Source organism: Exophiala aquamarina (assembly GCF_000709125.1).
Source record: "Exophiala aquamarina CBS 119918 chromosome Unknown aczIA-supercont1.19, whole genome shotgun sequence".
In the NCBI taxonomy this organism is placed as follows: domain Eukaryota; kingdom Fungi; phylum Ascomycota; class Eurotiomycetes; order Chaetothyriales; family Herpotrichiellaceae; genus Exophiala; species Exophiala aquamarina.
In genome coordinates, this window is record NW_013550569.1 from 463,671 (window position 1) to 487,851 (window position 24,181).

At 53.6% G+C, this 24,181-nt stretch overlaps 8 protein-coding genes across 8 annotated transcripts; 3 read left to right on the forward strand and 5 right to left on the reverse strand.

Moving 5' to 3' along the window:
* Positions 1-194: 194 nt before the first annotated feature.
* A1O9_11842 (uncharacterized protein) lies at positions 195-1,712 on the reverse strand (the record flags this gene model as incomplete). Its single annotated transcript, XM_013399351.1, has 1 exon — positions 195-1,712. The coding sequence occupies one exon, from the start codon at positions 1,710-1,712 to the stop codon at positions 195-197; it is 1,518 nt and encodes a 505-aa protein (XP_013254805.1).
* A 1,569-nt stretch (positions 1,713-3,281) lies between these two features.
* A1O9_11843 (uncharacterized protein) lies at positions 3,282-4,488 on the forward strand (the record flags this gene model as incomplete). The annotated part of the gene is made up of 2 exons (XM_013399352.1): positions 3,282-3,368; positions 3,466-4,488. 2 exons carry the CDS (start codon positions 3,282-3,284, stop codon positions 4,486-4,488), a joined length of 1,110 nt encoding a protein of 369 aa, XP_013254806.1.
* A 3,291-nt stretch (positions 4,489-7,779) lies between these two features.
* Positions 7,780-10,818, reverse strand: A1O9_11844 (uncharacterized protein; the record flags this gene model as incomplete). The annotated part of the gene is made up of 3 exons (XM_013399353.1): positions 7,780-7,923; positions 7,987-10,300; positions 10,451-10,818. The coding sequence occupies 3 exons, from the start codon at positions 10,816-10,818 to the stop codon at positions 7,780-7,782; spliced, it is 2,826 nt and encodes a 941-aa protein (XP_013254807.1).
* Positions 10,819-11,160: 342 nt separating this feature from the next.
* A1O9_11845 (16S rRNA (-N6/-N6)-dimethyltransferase) lies at positions 11,161-12,336 on the forward strand (the record flags this gene model as incomplete). Its single annotated transcript, XM_013399354.1, has 1 exon — positions 11,161-12,336. The coding sequence occupies one exon, from the start codon at positions 11,161-11,163 to the stop codon at positions 12,334-12,336; it is 1,176 nt and encodes a 391-aa protein (XP_013254808.1).
* Positions 12,337-14,446: 2,110 nt separating this feature from the next.
* On the reverse strand, positions 14,447-16,426 carry A1O9_11846 (uncharacterized protein; the record flags this gene model as incomplete). Its single annotated transcript, XM_013399355.1, has 1 exon — positions 14,447-16,426. The coding sequence occupies one exon, from the start codon at positions 16,424-16,426 to the stop codon at positions 14,447-14,449; it is 1,980 nt and encodes a 659-aa protein (XP_013254809.1).
* A 3,262-nt stretch (positions 16,427-19,688) lies between these two features.
* On the reverse strand, positions 19,689-21,608 carry A1O9_11847 (arginyl-tRNA synthetase; the record flags this gene model as incomplete). Its single annotated transcript, XM_013399356.1, has 1 exon — positions 19,689-21,608. The coding sequence occupies one exon, from the start codon at positions 21,606-21,608 to the stop codon at positions 19,689-19,691; it is 1,920 nt and encodes a 639-aa protein (XP_013254810.1).
* A 501-nt stretch (positions 21,609-22,109) lies between these two features.
* Positions 22,110-23,147, forward strand: A1O9_11848 (uncharacterized protein; the record flags this gene model as incomplete). Its single annotated transcript, XM_013399357.1, has 1 exon — positions 22,110-23,147. One exon carries the CDS (start codon positions 22,110-22,112, stop codon positions 23,145-23,147), a length of 1,038 nt encoding a protein of 345 aa, XP_013254811.1.
* Positions 23,148-23,224: 77 nt separating this feature from the next.
* Positions 23,225-23,932, reverse strand: A1O9_11849 (uncharacterized protein; the record flags this gene model as incomplete). The annotated part of the gene is made up of 2 exons (XM_013399358.1): positions 23,225-23,784; positions 23,809-23,932. The coding sequence occupies 2 exons, from the start codon at positions 23,930-23,932 to the stop codon at positions 23,225-23,227; spliced, it is 684 nt and encodes a 227-aa protein (XP_013254812.1).
* Positions 23,933-24,181: the final 249 nt, after the last annotated feature.

Here is a 24,181-nt window from a genome sequence, read left to right on the forward strand (position 1 = left end):
GGTGCCTCATGTTACAGTACATACAGCGGCTGCCTCAGGCACATACCATCGCATACAAAGCACTCTCAGAAATAACCACTCTCATCAAACGCCAACCAACTGAACGCATTGAGCCGGGGGTATCATGAATGCTGCTCACCGAAAAAAGATGAAGCAATCGTCGTAAGGAATGTGTTGTCTTCAGTTAGTAGTCGTTACAAGTCTTCCCCGTCTACATTCGAGAGATGAACTCGTCCAATCTTATCCGACCCAGAGAGCCAGTTTTTGATCACACACGGCGTCGTGTCAGACCCAGGACAAATCTTCTTTCTTCCAAGGTTCTTGAACTTCGGACCAAGCGGTCCATTCACATAGTGGTACTGTCCCACAAACCTGTATTGTCGTCTATCATTCAAAGGGTAGAATTTGTCTCCCCAGTGGCCAGCGAAGTTGAACCACTCTGTCGGGGCTTCGGGAGTAAGGTTGGAGGACCGCAGGGTATCATTCTTGTGGTCGTATGTATAAGCGTGTGCGTTGAGGGCAGGGTCCCAAAGGGGACCTCGATCGGTGAGGTCATGGAGAATTCCCCAAGGTAAGATATAAGGGTGGGTCGCTGGTGTTGAGTACATGGCGTGGGTCCCATAAGCCGAATAGATGACCGGACGCTTCCCTAGCTTTTCTACCGCATCGTAACTGTATGCCGACCCGAAATTGTGCTCACTGAAGAAAACCGCTTTGGGTTCGCCGTGCTGGAAACGGATCGCTGTGTGTTCCCAGTCGCCAACATGGTTGCCAAACCGAACGTTGAGAACCACATTGCCGAGGTTGAAACTGTAGAAGAAGAACCAAAAGGCATCCACAATGCCATGGCCTTTATTCACAGTGATCAAGACCGCTGGAGCATCACTGCGGCCGCCACGAAGTTTGCCCCCGTTGTCTCCTGCGGAAGGGGAGCGTTTCAGCTGCTCATGGACCTTGGCGATTGCTCGAGAATTGTCCGTCTTGCCAAAGTGCGTTGTGCGTACGTCTTTCTCTACCGTCGTGTCATCCAACTCCGGAGCAAACCAATCTTTTACCCCTTGCCAGTATGTCCTTCCTGGCCTATGCACCCACCCATCGTTATCCAAAAATTGTTCGTCAGGATTCGTCGGGGCATTCGGGATGTTCTTCTCGCCTTCCAGCCACTCAGGTCGTTCCTCCACGTCGTCATCACTGGTTAGGAAGACCCATCGACCCTCTTGCCATTTGTTCAGCTTCTCCAAGTTTTTGAGGGTAGGATGTTTGTCTTCGGACTGAAGAGGGGTATAGTTGAGGGCTGGCGTGATATGATATAGATGCTCGGCGATATCACAGGGCCAGAACTGTTCTCCGGAATAGAGATGGACGAGGGGAGCATATTCCAGGACGTAGTCGGGTATGTCTCTCAGAACTCGCTCATCATCCGTCCAATCCTCAGGCCGGTCTTTGCCTTCTGTCCAAGCATTCTGCCAGTCCCAGTCTGGCGTTGTATCTGTCTTTCTGTGTTGCTTTCGTGTCATCTGGGGAATATGACCAAAGGTGTCCGACTCTTTAATCAGATGCATGTGCATACCCCCGCATACCCCGAGCCAACGGCATGCTTTGCGGTCGAACCAAGACTTGGATGTGGCCATCCAGGTCGCTTCCTCTCGATCTTCATCTTGCCAAATAAATGCTTCTGGATTGGTTGCTCGGTAGATGCTGTTCAGAGACATGTATGATATGATGGTTGATAGCAGGCCGATGGCGGCTTTGGTCTTGACGGCCTTCATCTCCCCCTCCTCCAGGCAGGTAGCCGTGCCTGTCTCATAAGCACGATGTCTCTTGCCAGCCTCTGCTACAGTTGTGTCAACCAGCACCTCTGCGGGTGTCGATCCAGGATCTAGCTCGGAATGCGCCTGCGCTATGGGTAGGTGGGAAAAATGGTCTACACCCGCCAGGAGTGTGGAGGAAGTGGTAGGTATCAATGGTGAGACAGTGGTTGTCAAGGTATATACCTGATGGGTAAGCGGTAACTGGCCGCCATGATGGAATATCAGGGACACTGTAAGAGCGAGAGGCCGAAAGGATTAGCCAAATGCATTCGATAGGAAGAGAATATCACGAGGAAGGGTTGCTGTTCATTGGACATGTCATCATCTGGCCACCAGGATGTGACCGTGAGAGCGGAACTCGGCTGAGGAATCGGCCGGCGTTGGCCTTAACCGCGTGCATTAAACAAGGCTTACGATGGGGGATACCCAGAAATGGGCATGATGAACCACGATGAGGCTCCGCTGGTAGACAGCAGTGGACCCAAACCGTGTTCAAGATGAGTAATGAGGGCAAAGAGAGCTTCCGCCAACATCCGTGGGGTGAAGAGCAACGGGAAATATGACGGATATAACTCACTGGTGAATCTTGGATGAGGGGTCGCGCGGGCTGATTCTGGCGATAACGGTAACCGCTGGGCGATTGTGGGAATAGCTGGCTAGTCGCTGATAATGATAGAGGCGGCCTCAAAGGATTGATCCATGGTGGTTTACCGAGGAGGGAAGGTTGCCATTCAAGGGGACAGTCTAACCATTAGAAACAGGAAACAGGAAGTGCAATGGATTTATGTACTTTATGCGGCTGAGTGATGACAATTATGTCTGAGTTTGGGAGAAGCAACCAGAGGGGGTCCAGAGGTCAGGATGGGTCATGGACTCATGAACTCATTGACTCTGGGCGAGATGGGTGAGATGGGCCAGGGCGGATCCTGATCCGGACTTGATCCTCATCCTCATCCTCATCGCCATCCCCATCTTCGATCCTGCTGCAGTTAGGGACAAGTTAGGGACAGGGAATTCCGTGGTCCCTTGATCCCGTGACTCCGTGGAGAGCAGCCCGAGTCGGGCGCTAGTATTGGCAGCGATGGAAGGAGGCATTTTATCCCCAAGATAGTTACCTCAAACTCGTCTTTGACACGTTGACACTCTTGAATCCTCCACCTCTCGTCGTTCTCACTGCTCACTGGTGGTTTCAATCCTCCTTTAGGTATGTTTCACCCTGTTGTAACTTGTGCCTAGTGTCTCTGCCAGTATCGATAGACCAAGTGGTCAAGCATGCATGTTCGATAGGCTCTCCGTTCTCCACGCCCATAAGTCGGAGACCGTGACGCGTCCTTGACCGACAATTTGACCAAATCCCCGTGACGGCAGACCCAAGCCAAGGCACACGTCACGTGACTGGGATATTTTGCAACACCTCCACGTGCATGACCCATCTTCATCAGTAACGATGAGCTTGCAAACAAACCCACAATGAACAATAGTGATACTGTTTTTATCGAGGATGAGAACGAGAACGAGTACGAGTACGAGTATGAGTACGACGAAAATGAAACCGAGGTAGGGAGCCGTCCGCATTGAACGTCCCAGTCTGGCATCGCATCTATCTTCATATTCTCATGATCACACTCCCTTAATACTTTTCTTTCTCTGGCAGGCTTTTCTTGTGGATCTAGACCTCTCATCTTTGAATCATACTGTCGTCAGGCCCAACATCTCCGGTGCCAGCGCTGGTGCAGGTGCACACAAGCCCAATAAGACCTCGAATAGTAAGGGGAAAGGGAGCATCAGTGCTACTCACAGCCCCGATCCAGATGCAGAAGAGGTCTCCTCGGCTACAGCAAGACCTCAAATTGAAGATGGGGACGGCAGCGTGAGCCCAGAACCTCAGACCCAGCAGCCAACGCCAACGCCTGGGCAGGAGGGAACGGCAGAGCCGGAGCAGGACGACACCGACTTGAACGCACCATCGAATGTGCAGGTCCTGGACCTGCACACCTCGAACCCGATCATTTCTTACCAGGACCAAGTGTACAGCTGTTCATGGGTGGACATGATCGGGACCAACATGTTTTTCACACAGCCCGGCGTCTCTGGAGACATCGTGCAGCCGCCATTACTCTCGACCGACGATTTCGACCTACTGGGAACTTCGACCATCAAACTGCTGGGATATCGGGCTCATATGAAGAAATCCTCGAAGAAGAGAGCTCGACCGGAAGATGCCGAGACTCAACAACAAGCGCCCGAAGGTCGGAGCCTGGGTACGCTTACCCGTTCGAATCCGAAAAAGAATGCGCAGATCAAGAGGCAGGCTACGTTTTTGGAGAAGCTGATGGAGATCAAAGACCGGCGTGGTCATCAGGATAGTGTTCGGACATACGTGGATGAGAAGATTGCATCGCAGGAACTATCGAAACTCAGCGAGACCCAGCGTACTGAGATGGATGCATTGAACCGACGAGTGGTACGAGGGGACGCGGACGCACTGGAAAGACTCGAAAAGATCTATTCTCAATTAGATGATGTTGCTGGTGATTTTAGTGGTGATAATGCCATGGAACCGCAACCGCAACCGCAACGACAACTACGAGAACCAGACCCAGACCCAGACCCAGACCCAAAACGAGGTGATGGACCTGGTGGACTCCCAGATCCGGAAAATATGCAAACCACTTGACGAAATCAAATACTGGGATTTCTCGAAAGTGTTGATTCAACGCCCCAATTGCCAGATATGCCCGTCCTGCTAATAAACATGGGAGAAATGAAGCCGTGAACAATCCCAATCAGTCTATGTGTGCTACAACTTTTTGAAACCCGTCAACGAAAGACATGAGCGATGACCGGGCATCTATCTGGTCTGCTTGTCACGGTTCCAGGAGACTGGAGATGGTGGAGGTGGAGGAGGTTGCTGCTCCGGATATTGTCTTCGCTCCAGATATGCGTACTTGGGCCGGGGTGAGGCTTCCAGTGCTCGGTGCATCTCTCGGCTGGAGTTTTCGCTGGAAAGAACAGTGGAACGATAAGAGGATCGCTGCATGATGACTGTTATGTTGAGGGAGAAATCTGTTGAGGGACGAAAGGGCATGTCAGGACTAGTCTGATGCCCTGCAAAGGGCCGACTTACTATGTGGGAACTGTAGGTGTTGTAAGTCGGTGAATTTGATAGGTGGACTGTGAGGTGTGGTTTTGAATTAAGCTTAGGTACTGAAGGTACTGTGGGTGTGGAGATAAGGAAGATCGGCAGCGGCTGCAGGCACGGTACGGAGGACGATAAGTAAAAGGTTGGGAAGGGTGGTCGATCGGCGGGAAAACTGGGGAATATGTAGTTTTGGTTTGCAGAGGACTTGGAATAGAGAAGATGGGAAGGGGAACGTAAGCTCTAGGGAGAAATGGGTCGGACTTTGTAAGGAGTGAAGTGAGGCCAGATAAACCCCCTTCCGTTGGTCGTTCAAAAATCTGGATCTGGCGGTCAAGGAGAGACGGACAGAGACGTGGGATTGTCACTTTTTTTTGACGGGTTGATTGAATCGAATCGAATCCGGCCGGCCCAGTTGTCGTAGCCGTGGCCGGGGAATCTAGCTGGTGGTATCCAGTTGGTTGTAGTGCCAACGCCTGCGCCCCCCAGGCCGCATTTGTTTCCCCGGAGCCACGAGAGATGCAGAAGCTCAGACGAGACGGGGACGCTGAGACGATGGGGATGTGGATGTGAATGGATGTGAATGGACGAGCTGGATGGGCTGGATGGGCTGGATGGGGCTGCGTTAGGAATGGAATTGGCAGGGAAGAGTCAAGACGAGCGAGGGGGAGACGGACACAGGCCGCTTGCATCAAAGCTCTTGCCATTTGCGCATTCCTGAGCCCCGAGCCCCAAGCCCTGGGCCCTGGGCCCTGCCCAGACAGCCGCATCTTTGCCCATTGCTCTTTCCCATACATAATACTGCGTACTGCGTACTCCGTAATACTTACTCGTACCTGGGCTTCGGCCTGATTCCTGGCGGTGTCAGTGTCCGTGTCGCTGATGTGCTGGCCGTGGTGCCCCTTCGCCCTTCCCCTCCCCGTCGCCCTCTCTATCATCGTCGTCCCTGTTGTCTGCCTGGCTTGAGACTTGCTACCACTACTAGTGGAATGCGTTTCTCAATGGTTCTTTACTAGGTGATTGATTGCCCTCTTTAGGCTCTAAGCTCTAGGCTGAGGGCGCCTCCTGGTCCTGTCCTATGGCAACGCCTATCGATTGTCCATAACCAGGGTGCCGATACCAACTCCAGTCCTCCGTACGATGTACCTCGTACCGGCCACCCTTGGGATGCCTTGGCACTCCCACGTCCTAATTATCCGAACCAGAGCTCCTTTCCCAACAACACGTCAGCCAAATCTCCCAGGTCCCAGTTCCCAAGAGGCCTTGAAGCTGTGCTGTGCTTCTGAAACTACCGACCCAAGGCAACTATCGTACTTAGCTAGCTGGTGAGTCAAATTAATCCCCGCTTCCGGCGTCTGCGTTCAGCCTTCGTCTCCACGCCAGAAGTGCACCAGAACGTCGGCATCTGGATACTTGACCATGACCCCTGCCATCGTGGGGCAACGCTTTTCGCCGCGGGAGTGGGAAGGTGAGCCTTAGCCTGTCGCCCTGGTACAATCACGCACCTTAATACTTATATTATGGGGGTGATGGGGCTTTGTGCCCCTGCGGCTGGCAGCCCCCGATGGCATTTACAGTTAGGAAGGCGGACGACGCGGGCGGATAGCGGCTGATCCGCTGATGCCTGGCCAGTGGCCACTGAATCTTGTTATAAAACTCGTTCCTGGTGCCAACTTTTCCAAGGTTCCCAGATTCCCAGCAATTACTCTCCATGCCTTATGTAACGTCGAATTAGAACAACACAGATTGGAAAACTGTTATAGTTGACGGACACCCCTGGCACTATTGATGCCTGACACTTGTCTCAATGTGCCCCAGCAAAGCGGTGCTATCTCCAAGTTACGAGAGGCCCCAGCCCGAGGAATTACCTTCGTCATCACGCTACTTTACCCGTTTGTACGAGGCAGCGGTTCTCCAGACAAGGGTTACCGAATCCACCTGTCCCCTGTTGCGGATCTAGGAGAGCTCTTCCCTTCGCCTGGGTCCAAAGGACCTCATCGACGCAACCGCTACTGTTCCACCACTTCGTCCCTCGTGCCCTCGCAACCCAGCTTGCTTCTCAATCAATCTGGGAATTCCCCCCGGGTTGTACAACCACAGCAGAGTGCGCCAGGTGCCAGCCTGCCAAGCAATGGTGCTAGGTTTCACAACACACCACTCCATATCAGTTGCGGCCTGAACAGTGAGTTACTGAACACCAGCTTCCAAACTTCCCCCGAATGGATGCCTCGCTGTGGGGTCTTTTCCTCATCCTCGCTGCCTCGTGGATTATTTGCACATCTCTCCCCGGTCAATGTGCCTCGTATGCACTCGGTAGGGCTTGCATTCATCTCAACAGGCTTCTCAATATCTCTCCACCGGCCACTTTGGCCGTTCACCACTCGCTGGCAATCCTTCGCACCGCTCCGTGTCCCTGTGCATTCAGCCGCCTTTGGGCATTGAAAGATCTAGTTGAATGCCCATGTGACGCACTCCCCAGCGCCATGCTCACTCACTAGTAGGTAGGCCTTGCGAATGCTTTGGGGCGCCCGTCAAACTTCAACTTCAGGGTGTCGCCCGATGTTGGTTGTGGGCATAGCGCACCTCGGCACGAGACAAGGGGAGCAGGAAGGACCAAGAGACAGTCACGTGCCGCCACTGTCTTGCATATGGCTCAGATCCAGTGGCCGTTTCTTACATTCCCTTGGGTATAGAGGTTTTTGCAAGCATGGCCACGCTCATGGGGCTCGGCCTGCCGAGCCTAGTGAACACCTCTCTCGCAAGTCCACTGAAATCTCCATATCATACACATTGCAGAAGGCGCAGATCAGAATTCCACCAAGGTAGGTCTCATTGCAATTCATTAGCCACCTGCTTCAGCACCTCTTCCGTCGTCAGGTATGCATTTTTCGGGTCCTTCCTCACCCGCTGCCACCCTTCGCCGTGCTTAGGTTCATTAGCAACACATTTGGAGATGACGTCCTCTCTTTTTTCCTGCGTGAAACAATCACCCGTTAGCATTTGTGTCGGAATAAACATGCCCATGGAAAAACTCACATCAGTGCCGTGCTGCATCAGAAACTTTAGATACCAACCCCAAGCATCTCCGAGGTCACTGTCTACCAGAATCGCCTTCTCAAACCAATTCATCGCCTTGTCGAGCCTTCTTTCACCCCAGAAGATTCTCGCCACCGTCACGAACAGGATAGCGTCGTTGTCCACCGCCTTGATCGCCTCCAAACTAAGCGGCTTCCGCTGCGTGCGAGGCTGTAGCCGCCAGATATTCTCCGACCACAGCAGTCCCGACTTCGGACACTCCTGCAGCCCCTTGGACATTAGCGCTTTCGCCTGCGGCACATTCGGCGGATTCGCATTCAACTCCACCCGCACGCTTTCGACCCAGAGTTCCGCGTTCTTCGGATTCTGCAGTCGCGCTCGATCCAGAACTGACCGCGCTTTGATCAGCACGCCCGCCTTGACCTCCAGCCGCGCGGCCAGCAGCCAGAGCGACACCGACTTGGGCACCGCCCGCGTGCCCTGCGAATACGCCTCGCGCGCCTGCGGCACCATGCCCTTGTCCTCGTAGATCTGGCCCTTCATCATCCACAGCTTCGCGCTGCGCGGGAACCTTGTCTCTTTCTTGTTGACCACCGTGCTCGTCAGGCCTTGCAGCACAAGATCCAACGCGATGTCGATGTTTCCGAGCTGTCTCTCGTACGCGGCGCTTTTATACCAGACGCGCTCGGTTGGCGCCTCCTGCCGCGCCGTCGAGAGCAGTTCGCGTGCGTGGTCGACCTGCTTCGCGTCCGCTTCGAGCTTCACGGCCGCCAACCAGATTTCCTCGTTGTTGGGGTTCTGGTTGAACGCCTTGGCGAGCACGCGACGCGAGTCGTCCACTTCGCCTGCGTCCCACTTTTGGCGCGCGAGCTGGAGCCACAGCACTTCCGACTGGGGACAGGCCTCGACCGCCTTTTCGAGGACTGCGCCCAGTGCTTCTTTCGTGCCGTGGTTCCTTTCCAGGTCGGCTGCGAGGAGCCACAGCGACTTGCTGGTCGGAAAGACCCGCAGTGCGTATGCGTAGATCGCTCGTGCGGTCTCATACCGCGCTCGCCCGATGCTGGCTTTGGCATCGTCCTTGAAGATCTCCTTGCGGTCGTCGTCCTCGTCGAGAGACCAGCCCAGTGTTTCTCGAATGATGGCCCCAGCGGTGAGCACCGCGCCCTCGTCTTCGCACTTCTCTGCCTCTGTAATCCATTCTTCGCGCTTAGGCATGGCTCCCTCCTTCACGAGCGCTTTGACCGCGCGGTTCATGATGTTGACTTTATTCGCGTTTCCGATTTGTTCTTGTAATCGCGCTGCAGCGATCCAGATTTCGTAGCTTGTCGGCACCGCTTTTCTTGCTTTGTTGAGAACCGCCTGTGCATTTTCGGGTGTCTCCAGACGCGCCAGCGCCAGCCAGAGTTCTACGGATAGCGGGATGAGTTCGGTGGCTTTTGCAAGCAGGAGTCTGGCGTCCTCGGCGTCCTCCTCCAGGTTGACTGCCTCTTTCCATATGGCGACCGATTGGGGCACATGGTCAATCGCCTGCCGCAAAACTCGTTTCTTCGCCCGAGGATCGGATTCCAAATGCATGGCTTCGATCCAGAGCCGGGTCGACCGTTCATTGTTCTTGATGCCATTCGCGGCAATGATTTTGGCGTTTTGATTGTCGTTCAGTCGGATGTTTTCTAGCCATGCATCCTCGCTCTTGGGGCACTGTTCGCAGCCTTGGGCGATCCATTTCCGCGCAGCCACCATCTTGCCCGCGAACTCCTCTAGACGTGCGATGGCGATCCAGCCGGGCGCGTGTTTCGGGTTGGTCTTTATGACTGATTCTAAGAGCACTCTCACTCGGTTGACGTCGCCAAACTCGATTTCACTCGACTTGAGCTCGGTTGTGGCGAGACTGGTCAGGTAGCCTTTCGGGTCAATCGTCGTAGATGTGCCAGTCCCCGCGTCCGCCTGGGCGGCTCGATCTAGTCTGGCCTTGAGTACTTTGTCTCTGGCTGCACCGATGTCCGCGAAATTGGTGATCGTCCCATCCTTGTTATCGCCACTCGCCCCCATGCCACCGCCATCTTCTTGTATGCTCGTCTGAAACTCCGTCGAATCCCGTGCGCCGGCCAACACACTGTCAGGGACAGCATAGAAACGTTGTCGTAGATTCTGCTTCGATCTTCGGTTCTTGCCTGTTAAATCACCCGGATCAGGTAGACTCGCCCAGTCCTCGTCCGAGACTGTGGCCAGGGTCCGCTTGAGGTCGGCGAATTGTTGGGCAATCTTGGGATTGTTGCGATCGTATTCTTCTTGTTCTTCTTTCTCGCGTGCTTCCCTAGAGGTTGCCGAAGGAATTACGTCGGTAATCTGTTCATACACAGGTGGAGAAGATAAACCACGGGTTTTCATGCATGAACGGGATGAGAGAACAGCAGAAGGACAGGGTAGAAGGGCAACTAGGGACATGAGAGGGGGTAGAACCAACCTTCGTGCCTTGCGGCGTCTTTCCATCTTCTCATCCACATCCTGGTATATGCGATCCGCCTCGTCGTCTTCTCGATCGTATTGGCCGTAGGCGAAAAGGCCGACTTCGTTTTCAGGATCTTGGAATCGTTCGTCATCGTCCTCCTCTTGCTCCTGCTTCTTTTTGTCTGTTGCGCCATATGCGGTGGGTGGAGCCGCCCCAAGTTGTTGCGCTCGTTTCGCTAGGGCGTCCTGGATTTGTTCAGCGCTGGGGCCTTCGCGAGCAGGACCGAGATCTGATCTGGTGGTGAATCCAGTGGCACCTCGACCTAGACCCGCGACGTAGTTCTCGGGCGCCTTTTGGCTGAGGAAGTCCCGTCGAGAAGCCATGATGGCGGTGGTGAAGGGTCCGGTTGACCAGGAGAAGATGAAATTGTCGCAGTCGTCTCGCTACATAAAAGTGGCCGAGGGCAAGGCTGCAGAAACATTAATTACTGCTGGCCGGGGACTCGGAGACAGGCAGTTCGATGTGCAGCGCGGAACAATGATGTTCCGTTCGATCAGAAATCCTTGTGGCAGAACTCCTTCACCGCCCAAAAGTCCGCAGTGGCCCCCACATATCTTTTTTGACCAAATCTTATGATTTCTCTCGAATAGCCTGCCCCATATCTCCTACACCCTCTAGATCTCAGTCTTGGGCAATTGGAGGGACTGCCCTCCACGGACTTCAAGATGCCCAAAGCGAATCATAAGAAACGTTCCAGTGGCGCCTCGTCGTCGCCGTACTCTCGGCCCCAATCAGCAAAACCGTCCAAATCGGCCTCGGGCGCTTCGAATGCCATTTTCAAGATGAACACAGATATCGGCCAGCACGTTCTGAAAAACCCGGGTGTTGCACAAGCCATAGTAGACAAAGCAGACCTCAAGCAGTCCGATATCGTTCTCGAAGTCGGCCCTGGTTCGGGTAATCTGACGGTCAAGATTCTCGAGAAAGCCAAAAAATGCATCGCCGTCGAACTCGATCCGCGCATGGCCGCCGAAGTCACCAAACGAGTCCAGGGGACGGTCATGGGAAAGAGATTGGACGTAGTACTGGGGGATGTCATCAAGACCGAGCTGCCTTACTTCGACGTCTGCATTTCGAATACTCCCTACCAGATTTCCAGCCCGCTGGTCTTCAAACTCCTCGCCACTACACCTGCTCCTCGCGTGTGCATACTAATGTTCCAGCGCGAATTCGCTCTCCGCCTGTTCGCGAAACCGGGCGACAAACTCTACAGCCGTCTCAGTGTAAATGCTCAAATGTGGGCCAAGATCGATCACATCATGAAAGTGGGCAAGAACAATTTCAAACCTCCACCTGCCGTGGAGAGCAGTGTTGTCCGGATCGTCCCCAAGAACCCTCGGCCTAACATCTCGTATGAAGAGTGGGATGGACTACTAAGGATTTGTTTCGTGAGGAAGAACAAGACCCTTCGCGCAAATTTCCTCGGCACAACCAGTATCATGAACATGCTGGAGTCCAACTACAGAACCTGGTGCGCGCAGAACGACATTGCCATTGACGATGGGCCTTCCACGAGTGAAGATGATCATACAATGCTGGCCGACGTGGAGAACACCCTACCTGCCGCGCTTGACGGAGAGGAAGAATGGGACGGGATCATGGACTTGGATGAGGACGACGACCTGCCCGCATTCTTCAAAGAGCAACAAGACACTTCCAAGGCCCCCAAGACTGCATCTCGGAAGAAACGAAGCAAGGTGGCGGACCTTGTCCGCGAAAAGGTCCGCAGCGTGCTGGAGGACAGGACACAATTGGCCGACAAGCGAGCGAGGATGTGTGACGAGGCCGACTTCCTTAAGCTGCTGTGGCAGTTCAATCAAGAGGGTATCCATTTTCGGTGACGTTACGAAAGTAAGACAAAGATGTGCACTGTTTGCAACAATTTTTGGCGAGTTGAATGGCCACATTGAGTTCGAGAACGGCATCATATACCGAGCTGTGCCATCCTCATTCTATCACACGGATGACAATCCGAGCCAGACGGATGTGGAAGCACTGCGACAATCGTAGGCTGTATTGGTCTCCGCCGCCCATGCGGGGGCGATCTTGCTGAAGCGAGATGGTGCTTAATCGCGCCCGCACCATGCCATGATGGCATCAGATGGAGTGAAAGTCAAATACCTTGACCAAGCCACTCTGGGGAGAAATGAATAAGCAAGCTCCTCGGTGAACAGTGCGTGCACAGACGGCAGCGCCGGCTTCGCTTCCTGCCATGCCAGGATGCGAGAGAGAGAGGGAGAGAGAGCAAAAGTCACTCCGCAACGCCAGGCAACGAGCGATACCACCGACCCACCCGCGTACTATACGAACCGCATAGAACGAGAGGCGGAGCAAGCATCACGTCAAACGTAGTCAGCTCGCAACAATACCGACATCGACGTGCAACCGAGGAGAAAGGCATGCAACAAAGAGCGTGGGACCCCACTTGATCGGTACGTGATAAAGATGCCAAAGCAGCATGTCCTTGCCCCAAACACGCCCCCGAAAGGTACTTCTGTACAAGAAAGGACAGAAAGAAAAGAAAGACATACATACATATATACATAACGTGGCCATGAATTCTGACGAGAAGAGACGAAACGAGATCAATTAGACGACCAAGGTGATGCTCCTACCTGCACCCACAGAAAAAGTAGAGAGATTGGTCCAATCAATGGGATGTTCTTCCATATTTAATAGCTGGGAAAAGCATCGCACGTGATTAAGGGGAGCAGAACAGCGAAGTGCGATAGCTTGTTGAGTTCCTATGAAGCTTGCCTCCTACGTAAAATCAGTGTCGGCACCCCAGGCAGACAGTTCAAATGTCACGACTTGAATAAATACTTATGTAGTTAGCAAGTCATGTCTGGACCAAGCCAAATGGCTGGCACCCAATCATTCATGCTTGGTAGTGCACATTGTCCATCCGAGGAAGAATGTGGTCCTCTCGCTCAAGTAGAAGTAGGCAGCATGTCAGGCATCAGCTCATCCGGTCCATATCTCCTTCGCCTCAAGCTGCTGTGAGCTACAGTCGTGTTGATGTGGCCAGGAGCCTCCCGTGCTCCTCATGCTCAAATTGTTGGTGTATCGTATACCATCGTAAATATATCGTAACATCATTTCCAATTTCCCTCAATTCACCTCATTCTCTCTCTCTAATCGATCGGCTCGTCGATCCACTAGCCGATAGTCTCACAATATCCCGACCTGCAGGATCCCTTGAGACTCGACATTGTGGTTCACAAACTTGTCCACCACCCAAAAACTCGCTTCCAAGCTTCGTAACCAAAATCAAAACGATAATTGAACGAGATCAAGATGGAAACATCTCCATGTTAAAATTATTCTTCAAAGATAGATGTCGCAAGAATAACGTTGCACGTTATTGCAGAAGATAGCAACAAAAGGCGACGCAGTAAGCAATTGGAGAATAACGACATCCGTCGCGAGGCACCATCTTTAGCTGCGTAGGGGATTGTGTACCGTATACTTGGATGCGCCAAGCGGCTCTCACTTCCCCAGTTGGGTTGCAAACAACGTGCAATCTCGTGAAGATAACCGAGTAAATAAACATATCAATCCTGCCTGCCTCTTTTATTCATCTCGCTTTTTTGTCTTGGTGCGAACACAAGACTTTGTCGGATAATGGGGTATCACAAGACTTTTCTTTCCAGCTTTTCAAGGTCTGCTTTTGTTCTCAGAGAGCCAAATTGCAAATCTGCCAACCGGAACAAGCGATGACAGCGGCATCGATACTGGCAGTACCGTCAAGGTAATGCCCTTCAATCGAAGAAATAGATGAAACAAAGATTGGAAACCACCTGTGCGCCGAGATAGCGAATCCAGGATCGCTCGATGAAACAACAAGGTAGAAGCGCAAGAAGCAGCACGATCCATGGTTGAACGCCGCTCAGAAAAACCTCCGCATACCAAAAAAAGTCTCCTGTCAACAGGATGTCGTGATCCCGGGAGTTATGCTCCGTAGTAATCTTCATGTCTGTTGCCCAAGTCCGCACTCTGTCTTCTTGAAGTGACAGTTGTAGTGTATTCGTAGCTCTGACCCGTAGTGCTGGGGGTTCGGCTGTGTTGACGACTGGGTCTCACCCGCTCCTCTAATTGTGATGTTCGCCTGGACGTTTTCTTGGGACCATCGTTGCTGGAGACATTGCTGCTGGCAATGCTCCTCCTAGAAGTTTTGCTGGCAACGCTAGGAGCACGCTCGATCCGTTTTTGCTCACGAGGGCGCTCAGTCTCCTTTTCTTGAGAGTTTACAGAGAATGTGAGATCTCCTACGTTAATGCTCAGTGGCCGCCCATCGGATTTGAAGCCTGCCGGAATATTGACGTTCAAGCCACCAGGAAGAGTAATGGTGGTTGTGGTGACACTGTGGTGAGTCTGACTTCGCCCCCGAGAGGAATCTTTGGACGACGATTGGTGGCTCTTGTGGCTATAGCTACTCCCTGTCTCTGATCTTGAGCTTGCAGACCCCTTTTCAAGACCTCGGAGTGCTTCAAGGGTCAGATGAGGTGTGGCGCTACCGCGTTTCCGTTGATAGGCTTCTGCGTCAGCTTCCTTTTGCTCGAGTGGTACAGAGGGTAAGGTTGTGCGTCGGTGTTGATGGGACTTGGAGGAAGCAACCTTGGTAGTGGCCTCTGTGGTTGAATAGGAGACGGATTTCCTAGGCAAAATGGGACGAGAGTCGATGAAGGCTGGCGCCCTGTAGGAATTAGGCGGGCATGAAGGGGACTCCCGACGAGCACGTTGGGAAGTGGTTGGACGCAGATCAACATACTCTTCATAATCTTGTTCGCTAGCCAAGGGTTCCTTGGAAGGCCGTTCTCGAACATGTGGGTCGTCCTGGATATAAGCTTTTGCTCTCCGGGCGCTTGGTCGACGACTCAGTGCTGGTTCTGAGGTCTGTGGCTTTGGCGGCGGAGGCATCACGATACGATCTTGCTCTGTGCTGCGGTTTGATTTGTGTGATGTCAGTGTTGGCCTGCTCTCTCTGGAGGGAATCCTTTCCAGTACAGGAAACGAGACGTGTTGTGCTTGATTGATGACTGGATCACCGTACAGCGTAGCACGGCGAACAGGGCTGGATCTTCGACTAGGTTTAGCAGAGCGTGGTTCTGGAACCGCGACCGGGTCGAAGTAAGCCTGGACTGGCTGATAAGGTGCATACTGGGGAGGCCCGGAGGTGGGCGTTGGCAATTGAGCAGCATAGGTGTAGGTTGGCTGAGCATACTGGACAGGAGTCGCAGGTGTTGCCCAGGTTGATGGTGCGAATACGGGAGTCGCATAGATGGGTTGTTGGGGATATTGTGGAGGATTTGCAGGATTGGTAACGACGCTCAAGGGCCTCGGTTGACGCATGGATGAGGACCGTTGTGTTTTGGTGGGAATGGCTGCATCATCTTTTGCCCGACCAGCGGGAGTCGCCCTTGTAGCAGTGGGAGACGGCGGTTGCGGGGGCGCCATACTGACCGCTCGTAACTTGTCCTTGTCGTGCCACCCGTAGCGGTCACATATCTGACAAGTACCCCAATCATGAACCTGTTTCGCCTTGGCCGGCCGAGGGTCTGAGGCGACAGAGCCTTTGAGCTGCAATGAGGATTGGCGACGAGAGGAAGGCTTGGAAGGCGCCGACTGAGGCATATGATATGGTTGGCGCTCTCTCTCTAGGACGGCGGGTCCTGTTTCGATCTTCAAATCGTTGGTCCTTCGTCGTACGGAGGTGGGCTCGCTGACCAGAGTATCGGCGCGACTGACATAACCTGAATCGACGCCGTTCATTGCGTTCTTGTGGTCCCTATGTCCGCTTGCTAGATCCTGCTCGGAGCGTTTGATAGAGACATTGGCAGTGGTCCTAGAGCCAGGGAGGGTAGTTTCTGCATCTTCGTCCCAGTCCTCGCAAGTAGCAACCCGAGGACGACGGCGGTCAAGGTCGGGCATGGAAGCGACGATTGTGTGGGCGGCGACGAGAGCAGACGATAGGAGTACAACTTAGATAGGCTGTTTACAGAGGTGGACTGTTGCGTCCTGAGTTCAGGTGAGGTTAGGAGAGATGAAGAGTGTGGTGGAGGGAAGATGTGGAGTGACCAGGAACAATTCCTGTTCAATGTGGGCCTTGGAGGGTGTGGGTGTGGGTGCGGGCGTGGGCGTGGGCGTGGGTTTGGCCCTGGTGAGTTCCAGATTTAGCGGTGACCCGGGTAGCGTTGATTGCCCCGGCAGCCCCTCCGGGTTCCCTGGGGCGTATAAGGCTATTCTCGACACGGGCTAAACAGTGACCAGACAGCCCTAATTGGGCGGCTGGTGGCTGCTGGTGGCTGAAGGCAGAGGCGGGCAAGGCAAGGCTCGATCCGGGAGAGTTTCTGGTACCAGACCCACCTAAGTTTAGGTTATCGGTGACGGGTGATCTGTGGATAAGGGGCCTGCCTGGTGCGGTTGCTGGTGGTGCGGGTGTTTCTGGGTGGCCGAGGGGCAGGTGAGATGCCTAAGGTAACGAAGACTCCGGGCCAGGAGGACTAAGGCCAAGCTTGATGCTCTTTCTGAAGGGATGATTCAGAAGTTTGGGAATCCCTCATTCAATCTCGTGTTGGTGGAGAGCCATCTTCTTTCTCAATCACCCTCAGGCTATCACTCGACCCCGCTTCGTAGATTCTCACTTTTTTGCACCTGCACTGGCACCTGCAATTGTTGAGTGGTGCTGTTGCTGTCGTTGAGTCTTTTACCCTGGTGTGCACCAGGCTGTCAACAAGGCAAGAAAAGAATGCACTTTTCCGGTGGTACAGGATTCTCGCTCTTGCAACACAAATCTAGTTGGACGGCAGATGCGAGTCGAGAGGAATGAAAGCGCGTCAGTGGTCAAGAATGGATGATCTGGGCTGATCGGAGTGATGCTCGGCTCTGTGCACGGCGTTGAGTGGTTTGACGGGCGCGTCGCTGCGTGTATTCAATAAAAAGAAAGGAGGGCCGCGGTCGTGGGCGACAAGTCAAACAAACAAGAAAACAGCACAGGGTGAAAAGAACCAGAGTCAGAGTCGATGAGAGAACAAACTTGTATGGAGGGAGGGGGGAGGAAATGAGTCGGAGGTGTTGATGGATGGTTTTCTTTTTCACGCCTGCGCCTGCCGTCACGACCCCACTATTGAACCTCTAGCTAGAATACTACGGATCCTGGTCGCAGACTAACCCCATTAACTAGGCTGGCAACGCGGAGGGAGATGGAAGGAGCCTGGAGGAGGGCAGGAGGAGGGCAGGGCAGGAGGGCAGGGCAGGAGGGTAGGAAGGAGGGTAAGAGCGGCCACAAGCAGCCACGGGCAGGCTGCTGGAATGACTGCATCAATGGAGGGAGGAGCAGGAAGGCGCGACTGACTGCATTGGCCAGTGACCGCAGGGTGACCAAGGGCAATCCGAGGCAACAGCGCTGCCATTGTCAGTCGCACCTTCCGCAGCCTGGCAGCAGCCTGTGGAAGCGGCAGGCAGAAGACAGGGTTCCCTCGCCCCTCGCCCTTGCTTTCTGGTTCCTTGGTCCTGTTGCGTGACTTCCCCCCTCCACCTCGAAAATGGCGCGGCACTACAAGGTCAACCTAGTGCGAGACATTTCACAGCAGGAACGGTGCACAATGGCGTTAACCGGTGGATCTCTCTCCCTAGGTCGTTGGATCGACCTCGTCGCTTGTTTCTTAGTCTGCGTGATGAATGGATTGGGGTCTGCCATCGACTATCTGACTGGATGATATTGGCCTATGACTGCCCAACGAGGGCCTCCCTGCAGCGCAACTCCCGTCCTCGAAGGCACCGGTAGGCAGCTGCAAGGCAGTCCTCATCTTCATTCGGTCGGCGTCGACTCGTCGTCGCTCAAACGCTCAACACTCTCCTGGATGTAAGTGTGAGTGGATTGATAGCCAAAGCGGCAGGAATGAGGTCGTCCGCTCTCGTGCCAAGTGGCTCAGGGCCACATGGAAAGGTCTTGTCCGTCTGTCGTTCCCCAACCATATGAACCTGCTTTTGGCGCCAGGTGTCACAGAACGTGGAGAGAATGTCGTGTTCGAACATGACGGCAGCCTGTTGGATGCTTCCAACGCAGTGTGATGCGATACTGCGAAGACCAAGGACTCGAAGAACGCGGGGAGCCGATTCTGCAGCCAGCCCGGATTTCGACATGGGATTGCGGCGCACTTCAGCGCTCTGTCCAACGAGTTCTACTTTCTCTTCTGTTCAAACCTCTTGACCCGTTCTTGAAGGCCGGTCTACCAAGCCTCTACGGTACAGCAGTAAGGTGGTGGCGGTGGCGGTTGGGATTGCAGCCACCGAAAGAACCTAGAGACCTTCCGCGCTGGTCAGGTCCTCCTTGACTTGTTCGATAATAAGTCGACCTGCTCGAGAAGCCCATTTCGACCTCACCCAGAAGCCTGAGATCGCTTTAATTGAAATCCAGGATATCACATATGCGTCTCTAAACACCCATATCTACTCCGTACTCTGTACACGGTACCCACCACCGGGGCCGATCCCTCTTGTTGGTACAAGTCCCGGAACTCAGGCCTAGGTCCCTAAGATTCTTCGGTGGGTCATTCTGATACATCCCTGGAGCACATCTTCACGAATGAAAGCCTGTAGCAACAATTTCAAGACCGTTTGACATGGCCTACTCCCCACTCCTGAGACTCGAGTGGGCCGAGCATTGATATCCATCTTGTTGCTTCAAAAAGCTCATGAGTAACCTTCACTGTGGCAAGTTTGGACAGTTTGTTTCGGATGGCATGCTGCCCAACTGCACCCACTCAGTGACGTTGCGTGCAAAATTCCGCCCTGACTAATTAGCTAGTCTCCATATTGCTGCATCTGCATGACAACACTCCTCCAGTCTCTAACGCGAAGTCTGGCTGTAATTTTGATATCCGACAAGCCTTGCTACTTAGCTAGCGAACTCTGCTCAACCTCTAGGGACATTGTTTTCTTCTCCCAATAACCCCCCCGCCAGGCTGCCCAATGCCTCCGCCATTCTTCATCCCCCCTTTATCAGCACAAGCAATAAGACATAATCGAACATGAGGTTCCGCAGGACCCGACTCGCTTTCCCACCCAATCCTCCGGATTCTCCCGCCTCCGCAATGGAGCATCCCTGTCATGGATATCTGAACAACCGAACTACAGTAGCTGACTTGACAATCTAGAGGTGTGTAGGTTATCGGTCCTTGGTCGGCAGCCATTACATCCGTTGCACCGGGGTTAACCCGAGCAAGGTCATACCATTCCACAACACCTGTCGGGCAGCCTCGTACAGGGCCAATCGAGCCTTTTGTAACTCAGGTTCACTCCCAACAACTTGCAAATGGTCGTAGCTGGAACTCAACGCATGTGCCATCTTGAATAGATAAGTCAGCACCGTCGCAGGCTCCCGTGTCTTGAGCGTATTCAGAATCACATCAGGATATTGGGCCAGCGACCGAACCAGGTTGATCGCGTGGGGTTCCGTGAGCAGTGAGAGGTCAGCGGTGCCGAGTGAGCTAAGGTCTGCATTGGCTTTGCGTTCGATGGAGCATAGTCGGGCATGCGCATACTGCAAGTACGGTCCAGTGTCTCCCTCAAACGCCGTCATCTGGCTGATGTTGAACTCATACCCATTCCGAACTTTGCCAGTCAGGTCTTGCACCATGATTGCGGTGATGGCAAGAATGTCCGCCACGGCATCCGGGTCGTCCAACGCATCGTACTTCTTCTCGTTCTTCCTCATCACATCAAGCATCACATCCTTCACCTCTTGGATCACGTCGTCCAGGAATTTGACCGTCCCCTTTCGGGTACTCATGCCTTTGACCATGCCGAAAGAAATGTGCTCGCATTTGTCGGCTACATCCTTGTGTCCACTGACCTCCGTCGTCCGGAATAATTGAGCTACGTGCTCATTCTGCTGATCGGCAATCACGTAGATCATCTTATCAAAGTGATATTTCTCGTTACGCTCCAGGATCGCCGCCAGGTCGCGGGTCAGGTAGAGAGGCGTCCCGTCCTTGCGGACAATGATGGCTTTGTTGAGCTTCTTGGCCCCGTGCTTGCTGAAATCGATCAAAACCGCACCGTCGGACTCCTCGGCAATCTTCTGGGCCATCAGATTGTCCAGCACCGATTTGATCGTCTCAGCACCGACTTGTGATTCGCCCGAGTAGACGTCGAACTCGATGTTCAGCCGCGCATACGTCCTCTTGTATTTGGCGATGCTGAGATCACGGAACTGCTGCCACAGCGCCAGCGCCTCTGGGTCTCCATCTTCCATACTCTTGAAGTACTTCCGTGCCTTTTCGTCCTCACTCGCCTCGACCAGCGGTTCTAATTTCGCCTCCAGCTCGGAAACATCCGCGCCTGCCGCCTTCTTCTCCTTGATCTCTTTCTTCAGCTCGTTGATCGGCCCATCCTGCACCGTCTTGATCTTGTTGATCTCCACGTAGACGTAAAACAAATGTGCGATCGAATTCTTGGCCAGCTCCTCCTGACTGCCGAACTGCTTGAACCCATTTGCCAATAGCCCATACTGCTTGCCCCAGTCGCCCAGGTAATTCATTTTGAGCACGTCCCACCCCAGCGACGCGTACAGCTTCGCGATGAACCCGCCGATGATCGTGCTCCGTAAATGCCCCGCATGAAACTCCTTGGCGATGTTCGGCGACGAGAACTCCACGATCAATGTTTTTTGGTTCTTCTGAGACAGCGGCGCACTTAGGTCTTTCATGCCGGACGTCGGGTTCGTGCCGTACGCTTTCGTCGTCTTCAAGATCTCCGGGATCACTCGCTGCACCAGCGGCTGCGGCTTAAAGAAGAACTGCACGAACGGCCCTGCTTGCGTCGCCGTGACCAAGGTATCGTCTTCCTTGGGGAACTTTGCGACAATCTCTTCCGAGATATCTTGGGGCTTTTTACCTTTAATCCGCAAGGCCGCCGTGGGGAGCGACAGGTCGCCTTTGTCGAGGGTGGCGGTCCATTGCAGGAAGTTGATGACCTCGTCGGCCTTACGGTCGAGCAGCGGGGCGAGAATCTCGGCGATGTATGACCGGTAGAAGTCGATGGGGTTCTTGGCCGCGGCCATTTCTTCCAGGGTCAGTCCCTGGAGCGAGTCGGCCAGTGCGCCCGCCATCTTGGTTTGAGGAGGATCTGACGTCGCGGGACTTGGTCTCAGTTGTCGTCCAGTAGAGTGGAATTGTCTTTTCAATGATATGCGAGGCTGAAGTGGACGGTCGAGAGAACGAGCTAGCAACGGTCGTACCCGTCTGGAACTCTGGAAAATTCGTCGTCTTGAACAGAATTCAACCAGGGAACGAGGCGATTTGATACCTTTGGAAAAGAATGAAAGGCTCAGTGAGTGAAGACTAAGGGAAAGGGACATGTCCAGGTTGGAGTCATCAACATGTGCCATTGAATTTGACCGGGCCTTTCAGGTTGACTCAAAAAGTTGATATCTTGGCGCAGTACTCGGATTAACGTGTTGCCGATAGCCGAGCGCTCCAGCCACTGCCTTCATTTATTGTGCAGCCCAACTTCCGAAGGCCTCATTTAAATGTTGCTGGCATTCTGATCAGGCCCTTACAAACATATCGAGGTATCATGAGGATTGAGATGATTTTTTCAGCGAACCGCAATGCCCGAGGACTTGGACCGCGAGTCCATACCTGATCCTACCCAGACTCAAGCACAGCGCCCTTTCCGCGATTCCTCACCCCACCTCCACTCCAAGCGCTTTCGCTTCAAGACTAAAAGAAAGCACTCTGAACATCCACAGGATGACTTGGACCACCGCCAACGCCGCGTAAGAGACCACAAGGCATCGCATCGACAGAGGAAACGGCACAAATCATCCCGCGACGCAGATGACGACCAGCGCGCATTCCAGCATTCTACAAGCCGGCTCCCTCCCGAACAGGCCTTTCGAGAATCACTCTTCGATGCTCTGGGAGACGACGAGGGCGCCGCCTTCTGGGAAGGCGTCTACGGACAGCCGATCCACACCTACCCAAATACGTATCAGGACGACGAAACAGGAGAATTGGAACGCATGACGGACGAAGAATATGCGCAGTTCGTGCGGCGGAAGATGTGGGAGAAGAGCTGGGAAGGGATAGAAGCAGCCAAAGAGGAGAAAAGGCAGAGGGAGCAAGAGAAAGACAGGCAGAGGCGACGAGATAATGCGGCGCAGGAGAATAAACCTCATGACCATGACATTTTTGACAGTCACATTGAGGCGAGCTTGAGAAGAGGCCAGCAGCGGAAAGACCGCAAGAGGTGGCAAGTTCTGTGGCAGGAGTACCTGCGTCGATGGGATGAGCTACTGAGTCTGTCTCAGAGCCGACTACAGACGGAGGAAGACGAAGACAGGCAGCAGCTGTTCTTGCGCAACAAGATCGCGTGGCCCGTGGAGTCGGGAAAACCCAAGGGAATTACTAGGGCAGAAGTCGAACGATTCATTCGGAAAGGCAACGACTCGTCAGAATCAGAGGATTTCGCATCTGTTGTCTTCGCCAACACCGTCAAAGCTGAGCGAGTTCGCTGGCATCCTGACAAGATTCAGCAGCGATATGGCTTCCTGGAGATCGACGAAGGCACTTTGAAAGGAGTGACTGCGGTTTTTCAGATCTTTGATGACATTTGGAATGATTTGCGGACTAGGCAGAGTCCGTAGTGATGGTTTACCGCATGAAGGTCGCCGCTGTACTATCCACAGCCGTCTATTTCTGATACCCCATAGCTGTGCAGTGTCTAATTGCTTATAGATTTATCTGAACATGTCCACTCGTCAATGATGTGATCGGGCACAGACCTGACGAAGACGTGAACGTGCTCGATCCCAGGTACCGATTGCAAAGCCGTCCAGTTCTTGAACCACATGACCTTGTCCTCACCCCCCGGCAAGCTCTTGACGCGGTCCGAGAACGTCTTTTGAATGAAGTTTTCAACCTGCTGCCTTGACTTGGGAGTCATGTCTCCCCTGGTCGGCTCGGTTTCTAGCCGCGTCTTCAGCCAGACAATGATGTGTTTGATGCCGGCTTCATACCCATATGGCCAGTCGTTGATCAGAATCTTATAGTCATTGGGATCCGCGAAAGGTACGGGATTGTTGAACGCGAATTGCGGACCAGTAGCTCCACTAGATGTAGGCAGGATATCCCATTTTAGCCGTTCGATCCTCACAAAATTTGGAACGCTGCCATATGCCGCCCTGGTGTCGATCGACCATCTGATGTATCTCTTAAGATCTGACGGCCACCTCTTGAGTATGCTTAGGTTGTGCTCAGCTGATTCAGTCAGAGGGATGACCACTGGGTTGCGTTATGTGAACGCACCAACAATCTGTCTGAGCTCTTCCCAAGTATGAGGCTCATACTCCTCATCAGTCAACTTCAACTGAGCTCGATCGACGTCTGTCAAGGGAAAGGGCAATTCGTCCTCTGTCCAATCGAGCGCCATGGCAGCGGATGAATTCCGTGGGGTTGCTGCAAAGAAGACGGCCGACCGACTGGCGAATAGGACCGTCTGTTCCGCCCAAAGGATCACACTCTAGGACGAGTATGGACACGACAAACAAACGGGAGTGCTTGCCCCGAATTGGAGGCAGAGACACAGACGCCAGAAAGAACACCAGCGGTGTTGGTCGGCGGCGAACTCACCCGAAGCAGTAGACTTGTTGCCGTAAACACTTCCGTGAACCGGAATGAG